The sequence below is a fragment of the Ammospiza nelsoni genome, chromosome 12 (genome assembly GCF_027579445.1).
Source record: "Ammospiza nelsoni isolate bAmmNel1 chromosome 12, bAmmNel1.pri, whole genome shotgun sequence".
Taxonomy (NCBI): domain Eukaryota; kingdom Metazoa; phylum Chordata; class Aves; order Passeriformes; family Passerellidae; genus Ammospiza; species Ammospiza nelsoni.
The window spans coordinates 7,536,725-7,556,542 of record NC_080644.1 but is presented as its reverse complement, the minus strand read 5'-3'; the positions used below and the strand labels follow the sequence as shown (position 1 = coordinate 7,556,542).

The window sequence follows — 19,818 nt, the reverse complement described above, 5'->3', positions numbered from 1 at the left end:
CATCAGGACACCCAGAGGGTCCAAGGGGTTTGCAGCTTCCATGGAAATGCAGCTGCCCAGGGGTGTGGGGATGCTGGCTGGGCAGAGGGGTGGGCTGCCCCTTCCTGGGATTTGCTATGAAGCGAGGCCAGGAGGACCCACCTGAGTGTTTGTGCTTGTAAAGGATCACCTGGGACAGCACATCCCAAACGGAGCACCCACAGAATTCATTAATGTCTGGCAGCACAGCACCAGTGGCCCTGTGTCCCTCACACCATCGGGTCTGTGACTGAGTCTCTGGCTGAGCTTTGCTTCCAGCTTTCCAAGGGAGCAGGGGAGAGGGCTGGGCACAGGGATAAACAGTGCCAGGCCACACCAGCTGCAAACCAGTTGGCATCACCTGCTGAGGGTTCCACAGCCCCCTGGCCAGACTGATCCAGGATGTCCCCACCAAGCACGGCAGAGCCAGAGCCAAACAGCAGCCGGGCCAAGAGAGGAAAATCTGTTACTTGGCACACAAATATCACAGAGAGAGAAAAAAGGAAAAAAGTGTATTGCTCTGTGAAATTCTGACGTTAATGGGTTTTGCTCTTGAAACCCCCATGCTCCCCTATTCCAGAGGTAGCTAATCCTGCTGCCATCACCCCCCTTCCCAGTAAAACAGGGAAGGACTAAATACTGAGTTTCAAACTTGGCTAAGTTGGCTTAGCCAAGCTTGGCTAAGTAACAACTCTACTCATTTTCTGCATTCTCTGTATTTAGCTTATTTAAATTATCCAGGTATTCTGTGTGCAGACAGCCTGCCAGAGTCAGAACATCAATGAATGACCAAAAACCACAGAAGTCTTTTTTCACCCCAAATGCTGGTGCTGGACCATCTGCTGCTCCAGCCCCAGCTCGTGTGTGAGGCCATGGCTGCAGTTCTGCAATGGCTGTGGAATGCCAGGGAGTTAGGGATTGTGTCACCACAGGATCTCAGCACTCCCACAGCCCCAGGCAAGAGATCCCTGCTTACCCTGCAGAACCCAAACATCATAATTCACGTTATTTCCTTACTGCCCCAAAAAGAGAAAGGACTTGGCCATAAAGTGAGTTTCCAAGTAGTTTCAATAAACTGTAATTGGTATCACATTTATGCTCTTGAGAAACATTTTTAGATCCATTTATCCAACAGTGACTGCAGTATCAGCAGGACCTGCCCTGACACGGGGAAAAGCCTCAGTGCTGCTGCCCACAGGCATCACCCCAGCAGGGCAGGGAGCCCCTGTGACTGTGGGGGGCCCTGCAGTGTCCCACAGCCCCCCGTGGCTCTCAGAGCCTCCAGGGTGTCCATTCCCCAAGAGCTACACAGCATCTCTGCAGGAGCTGCACCATCTTCAGTGCTCTCTAAGTGCATAAAACCAGATTTAACAAAGCCAAGCAGCAACACAGCCCCTCCCCTCCGTGACTTGAGCAGAGCTCTGGAACAGCTGCACTTAAAAGAGGGGAAAGGAAAAGCCACATTGCCTTAGAATGGAGGAGGATTTCAGGAAAAGGACTGAAACCACACAAGCAGATTTTACAGTGTTTATTTTTCCAATAGCACAAGGGACAGACACGAGCAGGCCCCCCCGAGGGCTCTGCCCCCCAGACCAGTCCGAGCTGAACACTGCAGTGGCCCCCAGGAGGCAGAGCCAGCCCCCTGCTCCGCTCCCCATCTTTGGTAAGCAGGTTCCACACCTCTGCTCGCCCCCAGGGCACTGCAGCCCTGCCCAGGCCAGGGCACCGGGCTCTCCTTCTCGTGGCATGAGGCTGGTGGATGCATTGAGGATAAAACCATCTCAGGGACTGAACTTGTTCCACCCCTCGCGATTGTGGCTGAAAGAGGAACTTGCACGGCTGAAAGAAAGTGCATGGTGAAGGGAGGTAGGATGGAGCTGGAAAAGGGACGAGAAGAAAAAACTGAAAATAAACTCCCTAAAATTCTTGCTACTGCCCGCTTGAATAAGCCAGCGGCTTCTCCCCCTCGCTGAAGCAATTAACTGTTGATTAGGAATTGCTCCAGAGAGGAGGAGAATTGCAGTTTTGCTCTCCCTCTCTGGATGCACGTGGATGTTCATTCACCTCCTTGCAGCGCAGGTACAGCCATGCCCTGGGAGCTCAGGTGCAGCAACAACTGGCAAGAGCATAAATGAGCAATGGGGGAGTTGAGCTCGGCTCAGCAAATCCCACCTGGTCATCCTTGAGCCTGCACAGCACAGTCCACCCAGGCTGCAGGGGAGGCTGTGGGAACCAAGACCCCAGCGTGGTGAGCCTCATGTCAGGCAAGACGGAATACTGACAATACGGTGGCTCTGACAATAACTAATACCACTTTAATGCAATACTGCTGTAGAGCCTGGAAATCCAAGGAAAAAAAAAAAAAGACCCCTTTATGCTCTATGTACATTACATCCATTTACAGAGTTGGCCAGTACTGTGTACAACATATAAATATATGATCAAACAGATGCAGAGAGGATACTTACAGGAGCCAAATAACTCACTTTATACATCCAATAATGAAAATATATAAAAAAAAGGAAAATAAAAAAAGAGGAAAGAACACTGCTTTAATTGTTAGGTGATGGTCACACAGATGCACAGCTCGATGCTCGCAGGTGCTCAGCTGCTGTGGGGTTTCAGGTCCTCACCACAAAGCTGCAGTGCAGAGCTCACTGACCCTATCACTGAGCTCCAGAGAACCTCCAGTGTTCCACAGCAGATTGTGGAAGTTGGCCAAAGGAGGCAGGCACAGCCGCTGGGCCAGTTCAGCCAGGAACAGTTCCCTGGCCACGCAGCTTCCTGCAGACCAGCAGAAGGCATTTGCTTGGCACTCGCCCCAAAATTTTTTTTCCTCTTCTTGCATCCTCCACGTGGGTTCCATGTGGCACATGGTGGGCTGTACACGGCTCCACAACCACCTGCAGAGCACATCCCTGGGCACCACATCCTGCTGGAGCATCCAAAGACTGCACAGGACCATCCCTGCAGGGCAGCTCTTCTGCTTACACTCACTGCACAGCAGCACTTCCCACACAAACCGGGAATGGAGATGGCAGAAGGGGAGAGTGGAAGACTGTAGGGCCTCACCTTGTGCAGCCCTGAAATAGCAAACACCATCTTCCAGTTCCTTTGGATGTAAGGATTTCCTCCACACAAGGTCCAGGGATTGCCACAGCGATCGGCCTCTCCCCCCCGGCGTCAGCCTCAGAGCACAGCTGGAATTTCCATGACAGCAGGAAGCAGCAGGATCGCTCCCATGGGGCACAGCCCACCCAGAGCAGGGTGTCCCCATCAGCAGGAATGAGCTCTGCACCGTGGACCTCCGTGGGAAGGCAGCTCAACGTTCCTCACCAAAACAAAGTGTAACAGCGTTTCTACTATGAACAGAGAGTACTTTGTGTACTTTGTGTACAGGCGTTAGGATCAGTCGTTATCAAAATACACACACTGAATATACAACCTGTCCCACGGCCATAATTTATTATCTCACCACAAGGCACAATACACAGAGCTTAGAGGGTCCTATACAGTCGTCGTGGCAGAAGGCGCCGCAGCCTTTGCACATGATCATGGCTTTGAGGCTGCACGAGCACTGGAACGAGATCTCATCAACACTGCTGCTGTCAGCAAACATCTGCACAGCCAGGGCCGTGTTCCGGCTCGCAGCAAAGTTCGCTTTGTGGGTGAGCTGCACCACACTCCCAGCAAGGCCTCGGGGGAAAGCCGGAGTGTTGGATGAATAATTAAAGCTGGTGGAATTAAGCTGCAGCTTTGAAAGCTTCCCATAAAAAGCCTGCTTGATATTGAGCTGAGAGGGGATGGATGAAGGCTCCAAAGGGTGACACTGTCCTTTTCCTGGATCCCTTGAAAACTTAAAGAAGGGCCAGTCCATGACAAGTGGCTCTTTCTGTGTGTGCTCAGCCAGTTCCGTGGGCTGCTGGGCCACATCCCCCTGGTTCTCTGCATTGCTCTTGGCTGGGCTGCCACACACCAGCACCTTCTCACTTCTGATCCCTCCCGCGGTGCTGCTGTGCTGCTTTGAAGTCCACTCCTCCCTGGCAGCTGGGATTCCTTCTCCCAGTGCACAGCCCTTGTCCAAGGCAATCTGTTTGCCAGGGGACAAGGTTTCCATGGCTGAACTGTGTTCCAAAGCCCTGGAGTGATGCAGCCTCACGCTGGGGCTGGAAGGAAAACCAGAACCAAAGAGCTTTTTGCCTTGAACCCCACTGTAATTTTTATTGACCAATGCACCTCCTGTCTGATTTGGTCCAAGAGAAGTTACACCTGGAGACAAAAACTGAGGCCCTGTAGAGGCATTCAGCTTCTCTGGGCTTTTACCTGCTGTGACACTTGGTAACGGATTGTGCTGTGGCATCCGGTGGACCTTGGGCAACTCCTTCTGCTCCTCAAAGCTACAGGAAGAAAATGTTCTTTCCCGAGGGTCCCCATCTTCAGACTTCAGAGAGGTACTTGCCACATTTGCCAGTTGGTCTTGGCAGCTTAAAGTCACACCAACTTTGGAATGTTTTTCTGGGACAGCCTGATCCTCTACACCAGGTAATGCTGCTCCTGATCCACAGGTTTTTTCCTGGGGATCTTTGGAAGATCTCACTGAGCGAACATCATCGCTCCTGCTTTGGGCACTCATCTTTATTCCTACACCTGGAGAAGAGTCTTTGCCAAAATAGTGACCATTGCCTCTGTCCAGCTGCAGGGAGAGGCTTTCTGACTGCTTCTGCAGCACTGGTTGTGCAATTTCCAGCTTGATGTTGACGTGAGACACTGGCAGAACTTCTTCCAGTGGAAGCTTCCCCTTCAGCAGCTGCATCACCAAAGGGTTGTTGGTCTCGATGGAGGACACAGGCCGAGCAGAGCTGGCCGGACGCTCGGTTTTCTGGGGTCCCCATCTCTGAGGTGGGGGTGCCACCAAGTCCCCAGAACAGGCTGGACTCTCTGTCTCCACAGACAATTTTGACCTAATCCCATTGCGTTTCTCACTGCTGCTGTGACAGGAAGAGCCTTTCCCAGCCACCTCCCTACAGCTGACACTTCTGAAACACATCTCCACCTCCACATTCTCATCAGCCATGTCCCCTTCCCAGTCAGAAGCAGTGTCTGTTGTTTCACTGTGTGTACTCTGTATTTCTTCATCTCCACTTCTCTTCAACTCCTGAGTCTCTTCCAGGGGCTGATGTGTATTTTCTGGTTCGGTTCTGGGGCACCTCTCCCTTGGCTGCAGGAGTTTTTCAGAGGTATCTATCCTATTCTGAGAAATAATGTCACCATGCACAGAGGGCTGCAGCAGAGCCTCTGCCTTTTGTTCCTCATTACTCAGTTTGCCATCACTGCCTTTCCCTGCCTGCAGCTCTGCAGTGTCACACACTGCAGGGATCGCTTTCTTCACTCCAACAGTCACTGTTTTGGAGGTATTATCAGCAACACCTTTTTCCAGAAATGTGTGGCAGTTGTTATATCTAAAACCAGACACCTTCTCTGGATCATGGCGTTCTGAGACACCCGATGACAATTCTGGTGGAAAAGGACAACTGGAGGAATTTTGCTTTACATCAGAAGGACAATCCAGCTGTACGGTGGGAGCACCAACATCTCCAAGTTCCACCACAGCCCTGTGTCCCGTGGCACTGACCCCAGCTCCCTGCCCCCCAGAACACGACCCACTGGTCACCACAGGAACCACACATCCCAGCTTTGTGCTCTCCTGTGATGCAGCACAAGATGGGAGCTCGGTCCTTGGGCCATGGAGGAACTGCTCAGGACTCTCCTCCTGCCTCTCAGGAGTTGCACTGTCCAAGGATGATACAGTCAGAGAACCACAGAACGGTGTCCTGGGTGACCCATCACCAGGCTGAGTGTCCCCTGACCCTGTGGCACAGCCTGGAACGCTGCTCCTTTCGCTTTTTGAGGAAGAGTGATCTTGTGTGGCAGAGAGGCAGGAATTCACGCTGGCTTCCTGAGCAGCCCTTTTGGAGTCAGCCTTCCCTTCGCTCAGATGAACAGACAGCTGTAGTTGTGCTCGCTGTAGATCTGACGCACGTTTTCCATGAGCTCTCTTGGATCTCCTGTGCTGGGAACGGCCGCTGGATTCTCCTCCACCGCCTCCTTCCTCGGAGCCTCTCCCCCCACCAGGGCCACCCCCTCCTCCGATGGCGGCGGTGGCGGCCTCGCGCTGGGCTCGGGCTTGCAGAGCACGGGCCTTAATGTCTGCGAGGGTGCGGGCCCCGGGGCGGCCCCGGCCGGAGGGCTCCGTGCTGGGGATGATCCGGGGGCAGATCTGGTAAGTGGGCTGACCTTTAACCACCCAGGGTGGTTTAATACGTGAAAGTTGAATCTGAAAGAAAAGGAAAATGTGGTAAGTTCTAACACTGCCCGTCTCCAGTGAAATGTGTTTCATTTCACTGTGATGGCAACTGCTCATCACAATTCTTAGCACAAAAATTCAACAAAAATCTCAACTTGAAATTAATTTGGGCAGAGAAGCAGCACGATCCCACAACCTCTGCTCTTTGATCTGTAAAGCTCAGCTCACACTAATATTGTTTTACCAGAGGCTGCAGGCAAATATGAAATAAGTTATTTATATTCACGTCTTCAGAGATCAAACTGGTCTTCTCTACACCAGGATGACTGCCCTGAACCTACCAAAATGGGTATCCTGGTCAACATGGAAAAAGTCAGGAGGAACACTGAGATTCTGTCCAAATGCAAAGGAAAAGAACTCAGAAACTAGACAGGATAAAGAACACAATTTCAAGGTCTTTTGCAGTCAGTCAGCTCATTTCAGGCAGTGTTTCTGTAGCCACAGAAATGCAAATGAAGGGAGTAAGTCAAGGTTACCCTGCGCTCTTGTGCAAAGACCTTGGGATGATTTTCCATTCTTTGCCTGTCTAAATACGACAGCAAACCCTGGCAGTCAGAGGCACTTCACCAGCTCTACCAATGAAACCCTTCGACTCCTTCCCTTAAGATGGCAACACTTGACATTTTAATAATGTTTTGATACTACTGAGCACGGCAGCCCTGAGATACAGCAGCTCTAAAGCTCGCTCTTACCCGGATGGGTGGGACTTTGGGCTCCTCTTTAGTAGGCTGTGGCTTTTCTGGGTGAACACTTTCAATTGTGTTACGAAAGGACTGACGATCTTCAAGCCGGGGCTTCTTTTCGGGGAAGGACGCAGAGGCAGCCTCATCAAAGCTTTTCCTCTTCTGCTCCTTGGACTCCTGAGCAGAGTTCTCCTGGGGCAAACTGGGAATTCTGCTGGTAGCTGCCAATGATGGATCTTCAGATTTGCTGTTTGATTTGGAAGTCTCTGGAGAGAGGTGCAGTTCAGTACACTCTGCCTTCAATCCTGCAGCTGAGGAGCTGGTCAGATCATCTTTCTTCAGGTCTGTCTCAGGCTTTGGCTCTTTATGAAGTGAGGGATCTGGCCCCACGGGAGCAGGCTCTTTGGGAGTCTCCGTGTGCTCAGGCTCCCTCAGTCTGTACAGGCTCCTCCTGGCCCGGCAGCGCAGGTCGGCCCGGGAGCGTTTCCGGAAGCGCCCGTCCCTCTGGCGCGTGGCCGGCCCGCGCGGCAGCCTCGCTTCTCCTTTAACAGACAGCTCTGTCCTGTTCTCAGCGTCCTCCTGCACTGAATTCTGCGCCTGGGATTCTTCCTGGGTCAGGCCCAACCTATAATGCAAATACAAAAGCCAGCTCAAAGCTAAAGCTCACCCCAATTTCAGTGTTACTGAATAGTGCCAACATGGGCAGAGAGTCATCAAAGCCTCATTCACTCACCCTGCAAGGGAAGAACCCACACATTCCACACTGCTATCACATGGAATGAAATAAAAACCCCAAAAATTTGTGATGGAAAATACCATCAACTTTTCTTGGAAACAGAAGAAATGGGCTACAAAATTCTGCTGAACCCAGCTAATCCCACTAAGGATTTTCCCAGAACAACAGCTGGAACAATTCACCCCACAACCCGTGTTTTTCCAGGAGTTTATGCCGCACCTGCTCAGGTATCCACAAAGAGAAACACACTCTGCCACCTGCATAAGCATGGATAAAGTAAAATTTCTCACTTTTGCCCATAGTAGTCCTCGAAGAACTTCTCTTTCCATTGCTCCACTCTCTTTTCCTTCTCCATCTCCTGCCGGATTCGAACTTGCATCTCATGGGTAAATTCACCTACATGGAAGCAAGAGATTGAAATTCAGTTCCAAACAAAACTCACTCTGCAAATGCAACCTCTAGTGTTTGAACTGTACAGCAGCTAAATATATGAAAGGCAGACCTGCTGTTAACACCCTGCTCCCCATCCTAATCTGGATCCACATGGTGCCTGTGGCTCCAGGAAAAATAATATTTTAACAGACAGGCCACCTTTCAAGAAAAAATAAGTCTGGCACTACTTTACACCTTCACCACTTAATGCTGAAGGTCCCATGGGACCAAAAGAAATTGTATTTTTGATTTTAAACAAAAAAAAAAAAAAAGAAAAAGTTGGGGGCAACACACAGCAAAGCTGTACTAAGTTCCCACTCATTAACTGCAAAAGAAAACCAAAAATCTTTCAAAAGGAGCAGCTACTCCCCAGGCACTCAGGAAAGCAAAGCCACTCACCATCAGCGAGCCGTTCCCTCCAGCTCTGTGCAGCGTGGGTGAAGAACTCGTTGTTCAGAGCGCTGCCACTGAGGCGCATCAGCCCGTCAGCCCCCACCTAGCAGGACAGAGCCAGGACAAACAGAACATCTGCTCCAGCTGTTCCACACTGAAGAGGTAATTAGGGAAGGGAAAACACCTGAGTGCTCATACCTGTCTATCGACTTCAGGCAGGAGGTAAAGCAGCTGCTGCTGGAAGTGTGATGGAAGCGCGTTAAAGGTCCTGGAGTTGATCAGCGCTCGCAGGTTTGTGTTGACAAGGATGGAGCCTGGGGTTTCAAAGTCAATATCCTCACCCCTGTTCCGTTTCATTTGCCCTGGAGTTTAAGGACAGGCAAATAAAATTAACATTGTTGTACAGAAGTATTTCAGCATGAAATTTATATCAAACCGCAATAACAAAAAGAGCAAGAGACATGATAAAGACTGTAATTAATAAACCCACATCTGGAATTCTGACATGAGGTCACAGTTCTGTCATATTCAGGTACCATTCTCAATGCTGCTCTTCAGACCAGCCAATCTTTTAAACAATGTTATCACTAGCACTCAAGGTGGAAAACCCAGCTTGTGACCTCAGGTCATCAAATGCCTCCTGGTGCTCTTTTCTCAGATACATGTGGACCTCACCACCACCAATTATTTTTCTGCCTTCACCAGGAGCACATACCAGCCGTGGGCTTTCGGATGCCCCTGAGCAGCTGTGGAGGATCCCTGTTGATCTCTGTCCTACTGCGCAGGCTGGTTTTGCACAGGGCCAAGGAGCTGCTGCTGCTGCTGGATGTGCTGCTGCTCTCCCCATCAGCGTGCCTTCCTGTGAAGCCTAAATGCAAAACAACATCATAAAAATATGCAAAGACCAGTCAAAGCCCAGCTGGGAGAGAATTCCTGGTTTAACATACAGGAATTCTCTGTTACTAACAAATCTGCTATTACAGGATACCAACTATTTTGAGTGAGTTAAACACACACACAGCTCTGCAGTCTCACTCATTCTCAGCAGGTGTTACAGAAATTCTCAGGCAAACACTGATGACTGGGGACTGACTGAGAGAGGTCTGTGAGGTCATTAGGACCCCCCCCCAAAGCCATGCTCACCTGAGGCAGACTCCATGTGTGCCCCATTTACTTTCAGTGGTGTTAACACCACCCGTGGCAGCATCACACCTGTCTTTTTCTTCTGTTTGGTTGTCTGCAGACCAGAGAGAAACCAAAAACAAAACAAAGGAATGAAGGCATTATGGAAGAGTATAGTAATCCTCTAAGCAGCATGTTCCTCAGTTAAAAGAGCTGCCTGGCTCCTCCTAGCTGAATCTTCAGGCAACACTATATTTAGGACTAGCACAGAATTCAAAATTGTCTTCCCATACATGATCCCTCACCATTCTGCCACTTCTTGTCCAAGGATACAGACTCGTAACTATCTCTGGGGCACTTAGGCACAAACAGTCCCTGTCATACCACCCCAATAGTAATGAAAGCTCCCCTGAAGGCTTCATCCTTCCCATTAGTTCCACTTTTTCCTACCTGGGAAGCAGTTCTGTAGCTCTCCCTGGTAGCAGGTCCCTTGCTCTGAGATTCGGTGGAACACGAGGCGTTAGAAGAAGTTTCATCAAGAGACACTGAAAGAGATGAGCTCTCAGTCAGACACAGAAGTAGGTCCTGGAGTTTAAGGTTAATGTCACCAGACACTTACCATCATTGTCACCACTCACAGTGCTGGCTTCGTTGGACCCACAGCTTTCTGCATCTGCTGTGTCCTCCAGCTCCTCCCCTTCTGGCACTGACAGGTTCCGGGACCACTGCAAGGCATCTTTCTAGAGGGGGAACAGAAGTGGGGTGGCTACAGCCCTCCCTCCCTCCTAAATCTACACCAATGGTTAACTGGGTACACTTTAACCTTCATTTTTTTCCCTATTTTAATCCTTGATGTAAAAAGGGATTTTAAAGTATATTTGGGCTCACAGCGGAACAGAAGTCACCTAAACTAAGAGCACTTCATAGCCCCTTCCTAGACAAGTAACACATACCCAAAATACCAGGTTAATAATAATTAATTTAATAGAAAGGTTCATAATATGTTATAATTTTCTATAAGTAATGAGTTTGTATTAAAGAGAAGCATCAGAGTGGCCAAACACTAAGAGAGCAAGCTTAGGAGATGTATTTCTACTTGTACAATAAAAGCAATTTCAATGCCATCTATTTTCAGCAAAATGTGTCAATTCAACAGGAGTTTCTAATAGCAAAAAGAAGATGGAAATGAAAGAGCTGAGATCAAGCTGATATTTATCAGGGAATCCAAGAGTACAAAACAATGCAAAAGAAAACCTCAGGACCAGAAATATTTTCAATATTTAATATTACTGGAACAATAAACTAAAAATAAAAAAGTATTCCAGAGAGATTTCAAGATCTGAGGAAAATACTGATGCTAAATAACACAGAATGTAGTGGAACACAGAACAAGCAGCCAGAAAAATGAATATACATTTTCCTATCAAGATTTTACTTGTCGCTACAAGCTCTTGGACCAATTCCTTGGTTGGCTGTTTTCTCTTGTGGCTGGCAGCAAGGGAGTGCACAGATCTGTTCTGAGGAGCAGCCACCTGAGCTGGACACCAGGTAATGAAGTAAGAGGATTCAAGAAATAACAGTTGGGGTTTTTTAAAGAATTTATCATAGATGGCTGAATACAGCTGAAAGGTACAAGCTCCAAGGAAATAATGAATTCCAGACCCTCTCTCACATGATGATCTCACTGCTTATGATGCTCAGTGACAGGGTAACACACAGCCGTGCACAGGGAGCAGAACTCACCCCTGGCCCTCAGCTAGGAGCAGAGCTCAGCATTTACCTTGAGTGTGAAAAGGCTGATGCGTCCAGGCAGTTTGTAGAAGAGCCCATCACCTCCCCTGGAATTGGAGTGGAGCATGGCGTTGAGGCAGGCCAGGGGAGATGTGCCACTGCAGCAGAGACAGAGAAAAGACAGAGCTTAGGAAATAGATTATCAAGAAAACAGCCTGAAAGAGGTGGTTAAAAGGGCATCCTTTAGCTGATGAGGGGAACAGACGTGATGCTTTAAACTTTATAGGACAGTAAGAACAGTGTCACTGGTTTCATTCTGACCTGTACATCAGCCTTGTACATCACAGCCAACAGTAAATGTGACACCAATTTTAGAGCTATGCTCATCTGTTTTTAGACATTTCTAACTTTCATTATCTGTTTCCTCCTCTCCTCTCCAGGAATCCTTCAGTGTTGGACTGATTTTTTAAAACACCCAGATTTATTCAGCAGCAGAAACATGTAACAAACTACAGACACACATGCTACTGGAATGTCTCCCTGATATGTCACTGACCAAACTACTCGAGCAGAGCTCAGTACAAAGGCTCTGATGCTCTCATTTGTTAATTCCTACACAACTCCCTGGTTAAAGCCCCATCCTACACTCACACTGATGGAACTGCTGTGCCACGTAATATGGTGTTTTCCAGTAAGCCCCACATGTACGGGCAGAAAGTTGTCTGGAAGACACATTACAGCACTACTGACTGCATTCCTAGTAAAAGTGAAACTGAAAACTGGACTGAGATAAAATATTTCAAAGAAAATCACTGTCAAATTGAAAACATAGAATTTCTGTTTGCACCCTGTACGTGCCTGGGTTTTGGACATTTCTTCACATTCCACTGTAACAGGCAAAGTTACCCTGTATCACTTTCAGATCATGTGAACAAAATTTCCAGCCTTCTGTCCTGTTAGACAGTGTTTTCTCCTCTGTGTTTACCAGACACTCCAAGCACACTCACCAGCCACACAGCTCTCTTAAAACAGCAAACTAAGTAATTTTCCCCAAAACAAGAAAAAAACCAAGCAGTTAAAACTCTACCAAGGAGCTAAACTCAGCATGGTACTGGCTCATGGGAATGTCAGTGCCTGGCATGGAACACAGCCCTCCCAGCAGAGCACCATGACCCCCCAACCAGGGAGCCCCACCTCAGAACTGATTCAGAAGGAAAAACATCTCAAGGCACTGAGCACATTTCCTTCAGGAAATGGAGTTTCAGGAAGAGCTTCTATACAATCACCAGCAAAGCCTGCTGCACGTTCAGCCAGACAGGCTCACTGCCCTTATCCTGCAAACCATCACACTCTGAAGAAAACAATCTTTTCTTTAAGCAGAGAATTAATGACCAGGGAAGGAAAAGCAGATATCCCAAGGGAAACCATCGACCTTTAAAGGAATGAGTTAGGTTTGTGGGATTTAACATGACACACGTTCCAAAGTCTGGTCTTTACTTACACAAGTGTGACAGGTCACTTGTAAAAACTGGGAAAGCACAGGATAATTTATGTGTGTGAAGAGCCCTGCTATTATCTTTGGCAGGGGACAGCTTGTGCACAGAGATCTTCAACTGCCTGCTGGGGTAACATGACTTATGTGAGAGAGTTGCAGAAGATTGATTAAAGCAAAGCTCCCCTTATGAAGATCCTCATTAAAATCTGTCTGATTTCTACGGAAATCACTGCCCATATCCAAACCAGAGAAGATCTCAGAAAGCATCACAGAATCATGGAACACTTTGGGTTGGAAGGGACCTTAAATACCATTTTGTTCCAAATCCCCTGCCTTGGGCAGGGACACCTTTCACCAGACCAGGTTTCTCCAAGCCCTGTCCAGCCTGGCCTCGGAGACTTTCAAGGATGGAGCTTCTCTGGGAACTTGTGCCATGACCTCACCACCCTCACAACAAAGAATTTCTTCCTAATATCCAATCTAAATCTTCCCTCCTTCACCTGAGTCCATTGCTTCTTGTCCCCTCACTACATGCCCCTGTGAAAAGTCCCTCCCCAGCCTTCTTGTAGCCCATGGAAGGTGGGTGTTCCAACAGTTCCAAATCTGATGCAGCAGCACACACCAGCCTCATGCCTCTCCAAACAACAGCAGGTCCCACACCCAGCACCTCTGTACACGTCACTGATTTTCACTATTCAAAACACCCCAGCTGTTTCCTGATTTCACAGAAACAAGGAGCAGAAACAAGCTGACATTTAGGTCCCAGAAGAAATCAGTTTACCTTCTGTAGTTGGGTAAAGTACAGGTTCAGGAAATGCAAATACCACAGTGAAAACAGTCCACAGAAACAAAGGCAGGGAGAAGCAAGACTATAAACAGCCCTTGCATCTGGATTTGTCAGAAGTCCATCACTGGACAGCAGCTTTTCATGTCTCTGGTAGTCAAACCTCCTTTTTTTTTTTTTTTTTTGCCAGGCAGCAGCAACTGAGGCATTTGGACTATCACAGTTACCCACTTTCTTTGAGCTGCAAGACACTCTGTATTTCTACTACTGTCATGGAAACAGATGGAAGCTCACAGGAACTTAACCAAGGAAAGCAGTCTCCCACTTCTGCCCTTTCCAAGGCTTTGTATCAGGTTCTTTTCTACATGAAATCCACTCTGAGATGGGCATCTCCTCCTACAATGTCAAGAGCCACAACCATGAGATGTGAGCTGGGCTCTCCTGGTGCTGAAGAATCTGAGTACAAGCCAGTGACATGGAGAAGACTGTCTCTTCTAAAACATAATGTCTGCTCTAGAAATGAAGCATCAGAGGAGATCAAACTTAAACTGTTCTCAAACTCAAGTCACAATAGCAGAAACTATTGTAGCTGGGAGCTACTTATGTGAGAACCATGGGAGTGAGTGGTAAGTACAGTACAATGCAGGGGCCTGATCTGCAAGAGGCATTTACTTTGCAATAGATGGATGAAGGGACTCTGTATATTATCTAAAAATCCAAGAACATTTTCCAGTTATTATCAATGAAAAAGAAACCCTCACAATCTGTATATAAACGTCTGTACTGTCATCTGAAATTACCAGGCTGAAAAGAGAAAAAGGGAAGCAAAGTGGGCTGGGGATGAGGTAGAACTGTATGAAGCAACACCAGCCTTCATACACTGCCTCCCCCATGCTGCACACTGCTTTAGACAAAATCATCAATACTAACCTCATTTCCTTTAGACCTTCAGCCTCTATGACCTGCAGAATCTGTTTTGGGGTCATAGGAGCATCTGAGTAATTTTCCAGCACCTGAAAAGACAGAAAGACCAAGTGTCATTACAGAACTGGCTTCTACATTCCCAGAACTACTCCATCAGCTGTGGCCCAGACCCAATAGTTTGCCCCTTCAAGCTTGATTCACCTGCAAAGACACACAGTCAAATTTCAGGCTACCTCAAGATCCTGGTGAACATGGATCAAAGCCACAAAAGGCTTCACCTTCATCTCTTCCCCAAGTAACTGAAATATAATCATGAAGGAGAAAAAGCAGCAGAATTTGGTCTTGACCCCACCCAATGGAAGCTTTACCAGACTTCAGTATACATTAGATGGAGCTGCTGCCACATAAACCTTCCAAACTGAACAGTGGTGACCTGTAACAATGTAAAACCTTTTCCTACCTCTCCACAAAGCATCCAGTGGTTTTTTGTCACTAAAAGTATTACTGTGCAGCTATATAATCCAATACTGTACCTTCCTCAGATTACTGCATTCATTTCCTCTTCACTCCATCCCAGGAAGGGAACCACAAGTTAAGAGTCAGAATTCGTGTCAGAGAAGGACAGAATTCAGAAAAGAACAAAAAATACAGTAAAGGATTTGGGAAAAAAAATTGGCTAGAGACACTAAAAAGACTTAAGACAGCTTGCTTTTGAAATAAAATGAAGAAAATCAGGTATTAAAAGGCAACACAATAAAAAACAACTCATCCTTTCATAAATTATATCAAGAATAGAATTGTCACTTATACACAAAGAAGTAAAGAGGTTATTACTTTATTTTTTTAAGCCTGTGGAACTTACTGCTCTGAAATGTCTAGAAGCAAAAACTCAAGGATTCAAAGAGAGGACTGGACATTTCTGTGGATAAGAAGATTATCCACATAAACAGGAAACAATGAGCAAAAATAAGCTGCAGTAGATGTAAACCACTCAGTTTCTTTGGGAGCAGATTACCCTACAGCTGCTGACCACGCGCCTTCCCCGGCAGCAGACAGGGCTGCTCTTGGAATGCAAAGGCACCCAGCTCCATAGACCTGGGGCCACGAGCTAAGAGAGGCTGAGACAGGCACAGACCATGGTCTGAAACAAGCATGGAAAGCAGCAGCAGGAATTCATTCAGGAACTTCTTCACAACCATGGTCTAAATTCCCCCAGCATCATGGCCACACGACGCACAGCCCCGGTGTCATCTGTCCCCACATTTTAGGAGTCAGCACCACGGTGCTGTCTCTCAGTCTGACTGGTGTGGAAGCCAGAGGAAGGACCCAGATGCCCCATTTTCATCAGTAACATCTAGAAGTGAGTCACTGCAGCAGCGACGCCAATGGGACGTGAGCAAAATCACCCCAAAGCTGTGCAGGCCAACGTTTGCACCTCAGACCATCTCCACCCTCCACAAGGAAGAAAAACCCAAGTGCAGTTCTGCACTTCAACTGTGTGTTGTGATATGGGTGGATGGGGCTTGGAGCAGCCTGCACTAGGGGAAGGTGATCTTTAAAGGTCCTTCCAATCTAAATCTTGATTCTACAAATGAAATTTCTCTCATATCCACCCAACAGGTATTCTGCAGATGCTTGAAGCTCACAAGCTTCTGAGAATGAGGTAAGAACCTCATGGGGAAGAGAATTAGAGAACTAACTTGAGTTAAAACCCAATGAAAACACAAAGAGTGTAAAGAAAAATCAAAGCAAGTGATGAGCCATATTCAGAGAGAGTAAACTAATTAAATTCCATACAGCTCCATCACACTTTTTGCTCCCCCCATAGGTTACAAGGTCTCCATGCCTCCCTCCTGAGCTGTCACCCCATCACGCAGAGGCTGCAGACAGCTGACACAGGAAACTCATTGCTCCTGAGCCCAGGGAGTTCAGCAAAATACAACACGTCTGTTCCAAAAATCAGGGAATTATTCAAACCTCTCTGCAGTGACAGACACAGCAAGTGAAGTATGTGGCCTAAAACTGAGCACAAAAGAGCATTTACATACAGATAAAAGAATCTATGCTCAGGGGAACAATTTCCAATCAAGAGCTGTATTAAGTATACAGAGCACTTAGTGGAAGAACTGGAGGAGAGGATCCTGCAAGCTTCAGACACCAAATCCCGGTCTCCAGCACTGCCCTTCTATCCCTCCCCAGCCTGACACTCCCAGCACCACATCAGTTCTCCACCCAGAGCTACAACTTCAATATTGGCTACACCTTACCCCCAAAACAGAATTTTCCCCACTCACTATTTACAGCAGTGGTAGCTGAGGGTTCCTATGCCCCTAATTATGGAAGTTTACATCACTTCCTCAATTTACTGGTCATCTAGCTCTGACAGCACATGTGGGATCCTGCCATGGCTTTGGGCATCCAGATGAACCTTTAAAGTTTATTTTATGGAACGTGCAGAGTTTTGGCTCTGTAGGAGGAGCAATGAAGAACATTTTTTGCCTGCGATTCTCAGAAACGTTGAGCAGAATACAAAATACACCAGCACACGTCAGAGAGGGAAATTAAAAGCATTTTGACAGGGAGCATGTGTAAGCCTAGTGTGAAATAAAGATCTATTTTTAGTGGATTTACAATCAGTCCTGCAAGCTGCAAGTGCAGCTACGCAACTGTAGGTCTCTTTAAGTGGATAATCTAGTATGAGATCGTTCTATTTCTGGTTCATCAATGGCTCTAAGATGCTGTTGAGGCTTAGACATCTCATGCACCCACCGTGCCTGAGGTGCTGGCCAGAAGACAGGTGAGAGGAACTGTGTGAAGAAATGCCTTCCCCATCACACAAGGTGATGAGGTGTATTAGGTGACTGCTCATGTGCTGCTTTGGGCAGCCTATAAATGCTGGGTTTTTTCACTCTCAGAGTTCAGGATGTTTGAATGAGCTGACTTTATGCAAGGTCACACAGCACAGCCTCTGCCCCCAGGGTCACTTGCCAGGAAAGCATCTCTGCCATCTGCAGGGACACACGTGGTCCAAAGAACCTGGATCCCAAGGAGAAATACAAGATGGAGAATGAGACCACCAGGCTCCTGCTGTGAAGTTCCACAGTAGCTGCTTTATGCCCTTCTCCAGTTTTTCAAGCAAAGCCACATGGATCTAAAATATTATCATTTACACACAAAAGATGATGCAAGTTGCTGGAAGTCAGATGCTTGTCTGATTAGGTTTTCTCCTGGCAAGCAGTAAGAAAACATTCCAATAGCCAAAAAAATCTTACTCAGAAGCACCAAGAGTTATCCTGAACATCCTCAGTACAAGACATGAGCCTCATTGGACTCAGCCACACTGTTCCTTCTGAATGTTTACATGCTTCAATATATAACCTGGGCTGGCAAAACAAAGCAAACACACACAACAGAAAAAAACAAGGAAACAAACTACCCTCAAGCTCTATAAATCCATTTCTCCAGAAGGCCAGGGGCTACACAGAAGGAATACATGTATCCTCATGAGTAATACACCACTGACAGGGCTGTGGGGAGGAACTGTGGGATCCATTCACATCCAAGTAGCTGGATCATCCCTCACTCCATCCCTGGCACTGCTGTACCTGTGTCACTGTGTCACCAGGAGAGAGCCAGCTCCTTCCACTCAAATTCCAGCCAGCTCCAACACCTCGGCATGCAGCCCTTAAATCAAACCTCTAACTAGCTCCCTGAAAGACACTGAAGTTATTTATCTTTTTTAGATTTCCTACTTCATAACCGAGGTTGAAGACAGATCCAGCTCAAAGGCTTCACAGAGAGAAGTCACCTTCCTCCCAGTGCAACGACAATGGCATTCCCACAGACATCATCAGGGCAGAGCTGGGCTGGGAAGTTGAAGCCTTCAACAAGGAAATTCTTTAAGACAAAAGGACTGAGACATCTCAATGGCCACATCCCCTAAACCCAAAAGTGACCAAATACGGGCTGATTCAGGGATGTTCAGCCCAGCTGCTGCTACAGCAGCCCAGCACTCGCCACCGGCCCTGGGGCGCTGCCGGTGCACAGAAGGACCCGCACCCTCGGTAATTAAACCAGAAACTTTTGACAGCGGCCGTGCCCTCTCCGGAGGCTCCGGTTCCTCGCTCGGAGCTTTAAACCCATCTGAAAGGAAGAGAACGAGCGGGACCGTGCCCGCAGCGCTGCCCGGCACGCACGGAACCGCAGCGGGACGGGGGCACCTCCCGCGTCCCACACCGGGACCCGCTGCAGCCCCGCCCGGCGGAGGCCGCGGGACCCCGGCGGGGGCAGCTCCGCCACCGAGGGCCGGGGGCCGCGCTCGCACCGCCCCGGGTCGCAGCTCCTTCGCACCGGGCTGAGGAAGAAAAACAACCGCGCGGGAGAGCCCGGCCACAGCGGCCGCCGGGGGAACCACGGGAAGGCGCGGGACCGGGCGGGGAAGCGGCAACACCGCCCGCGCCCTCCAGGCGGGCCCGGCCCCCGCTTTTACCCCCTCAGGAGCGATGGCGGCGCCGCCGGCCCCGTTACTCGGGGAGGGGCCGGACGCGGCGGGGAGGCCCTGAGGCACGGCGGAGCCCCCGCGCCCCCTCCCTGGACGCCCCCCCCGGCCTCACCAGGCGGGCGGCCTCGGCCCACGTGCGCTCCTTCTTCCTCCTCTGCTTCATCTCCTTCATCCTCCTCCTCCTCCTCCCGCGCGGGCGGGCGCGGCGGGCGCGGACCGTTGGGCGCGCGGGCGGCAGGCGGGCGGCGGCGACCGGGGCGGGCTGGGCGCGGCGGGCGCGACGGGCGGGGCGCGAGGCGGGGGCGGCTCCGGGCGCTACGGGAGACGGCGGCGGCGGCGGCGGCTCGGGCCCGGCATAACAACGGGGTCAAAGGGCCGGGAGCGGGGCGGGGCGGCGGGGCCCGGCGACGGTGGCCGCGGCGGGACACGGAGGGACCGGAGGGGAGGGGATGGAGGGGCGGGCCTGGGGCTGGTTTGAAGGAAAACAAACCGCAAGAACTGCCGGGAGTTGTAGTTTTAATGCATGACACCAGCGCAGCACCGCTATAGCTCGCGGACTACAAGTCCCGGCGGCCGCTGCGCCTCATGGCGGGAGAGGCCTCTGCCGCCGCATGGCCGCGGCGGGGAAGTGGCAC

At 49.2% G+C, this 19,818-nt stretch overlaps 1 protein-coding gene across 2 annotated transcripts; it reads right to left on the bottom strand.

Annotated features, from left to right (window-relative positions):
• Positions 1-1,575: 1,575 nt before the first annotated feature.
• On the bottom strand, positions 1,576-19,417 carry ASXL1 (ASXL transcriptional regulator 1). Of its 2 annotated transcripts, none has more exons than XM_059480879.1 (12): positions 19,296-19,417; positions 14,689-14,771; positions 11,529-11,637; positions 10,368-10,488; positions 10,199-10,293; positions 9,770-9,863; positions 9,342-9,494; positions 8,825-8,988; positions 8,633-8,729; positions 8,092-8,197; positions 7,075-7,690; positions 1,576-6,352 (listed from the first exon to the last, which is right to left on the bottom strand). In XM_059480879.1, the coding sequence occupies exons 1-12, from the start codon at positions 19,353-19,355 to the stop codon at positions 3,485-3,487; spliced, it is 4,566 nt and encodes a 1,521-aa protein (XP_059336862.1). In that variant the 5' UTR covers positions 19,356-19,417; the 3' UTR covers positions 1,576-3,484. The 2 variants fall into 2 exon arrangements, with proteins under 2 accessions (XP_059336862.1, XP_059336863.1); XM_059480880.1 differs by lacking the exon at positions 19,296-19,417 and adding an exon at positions 15,216-15,923.
• Between the last annotated feature and the right edge of the window lie 401 nt (positions 19,418-19,818).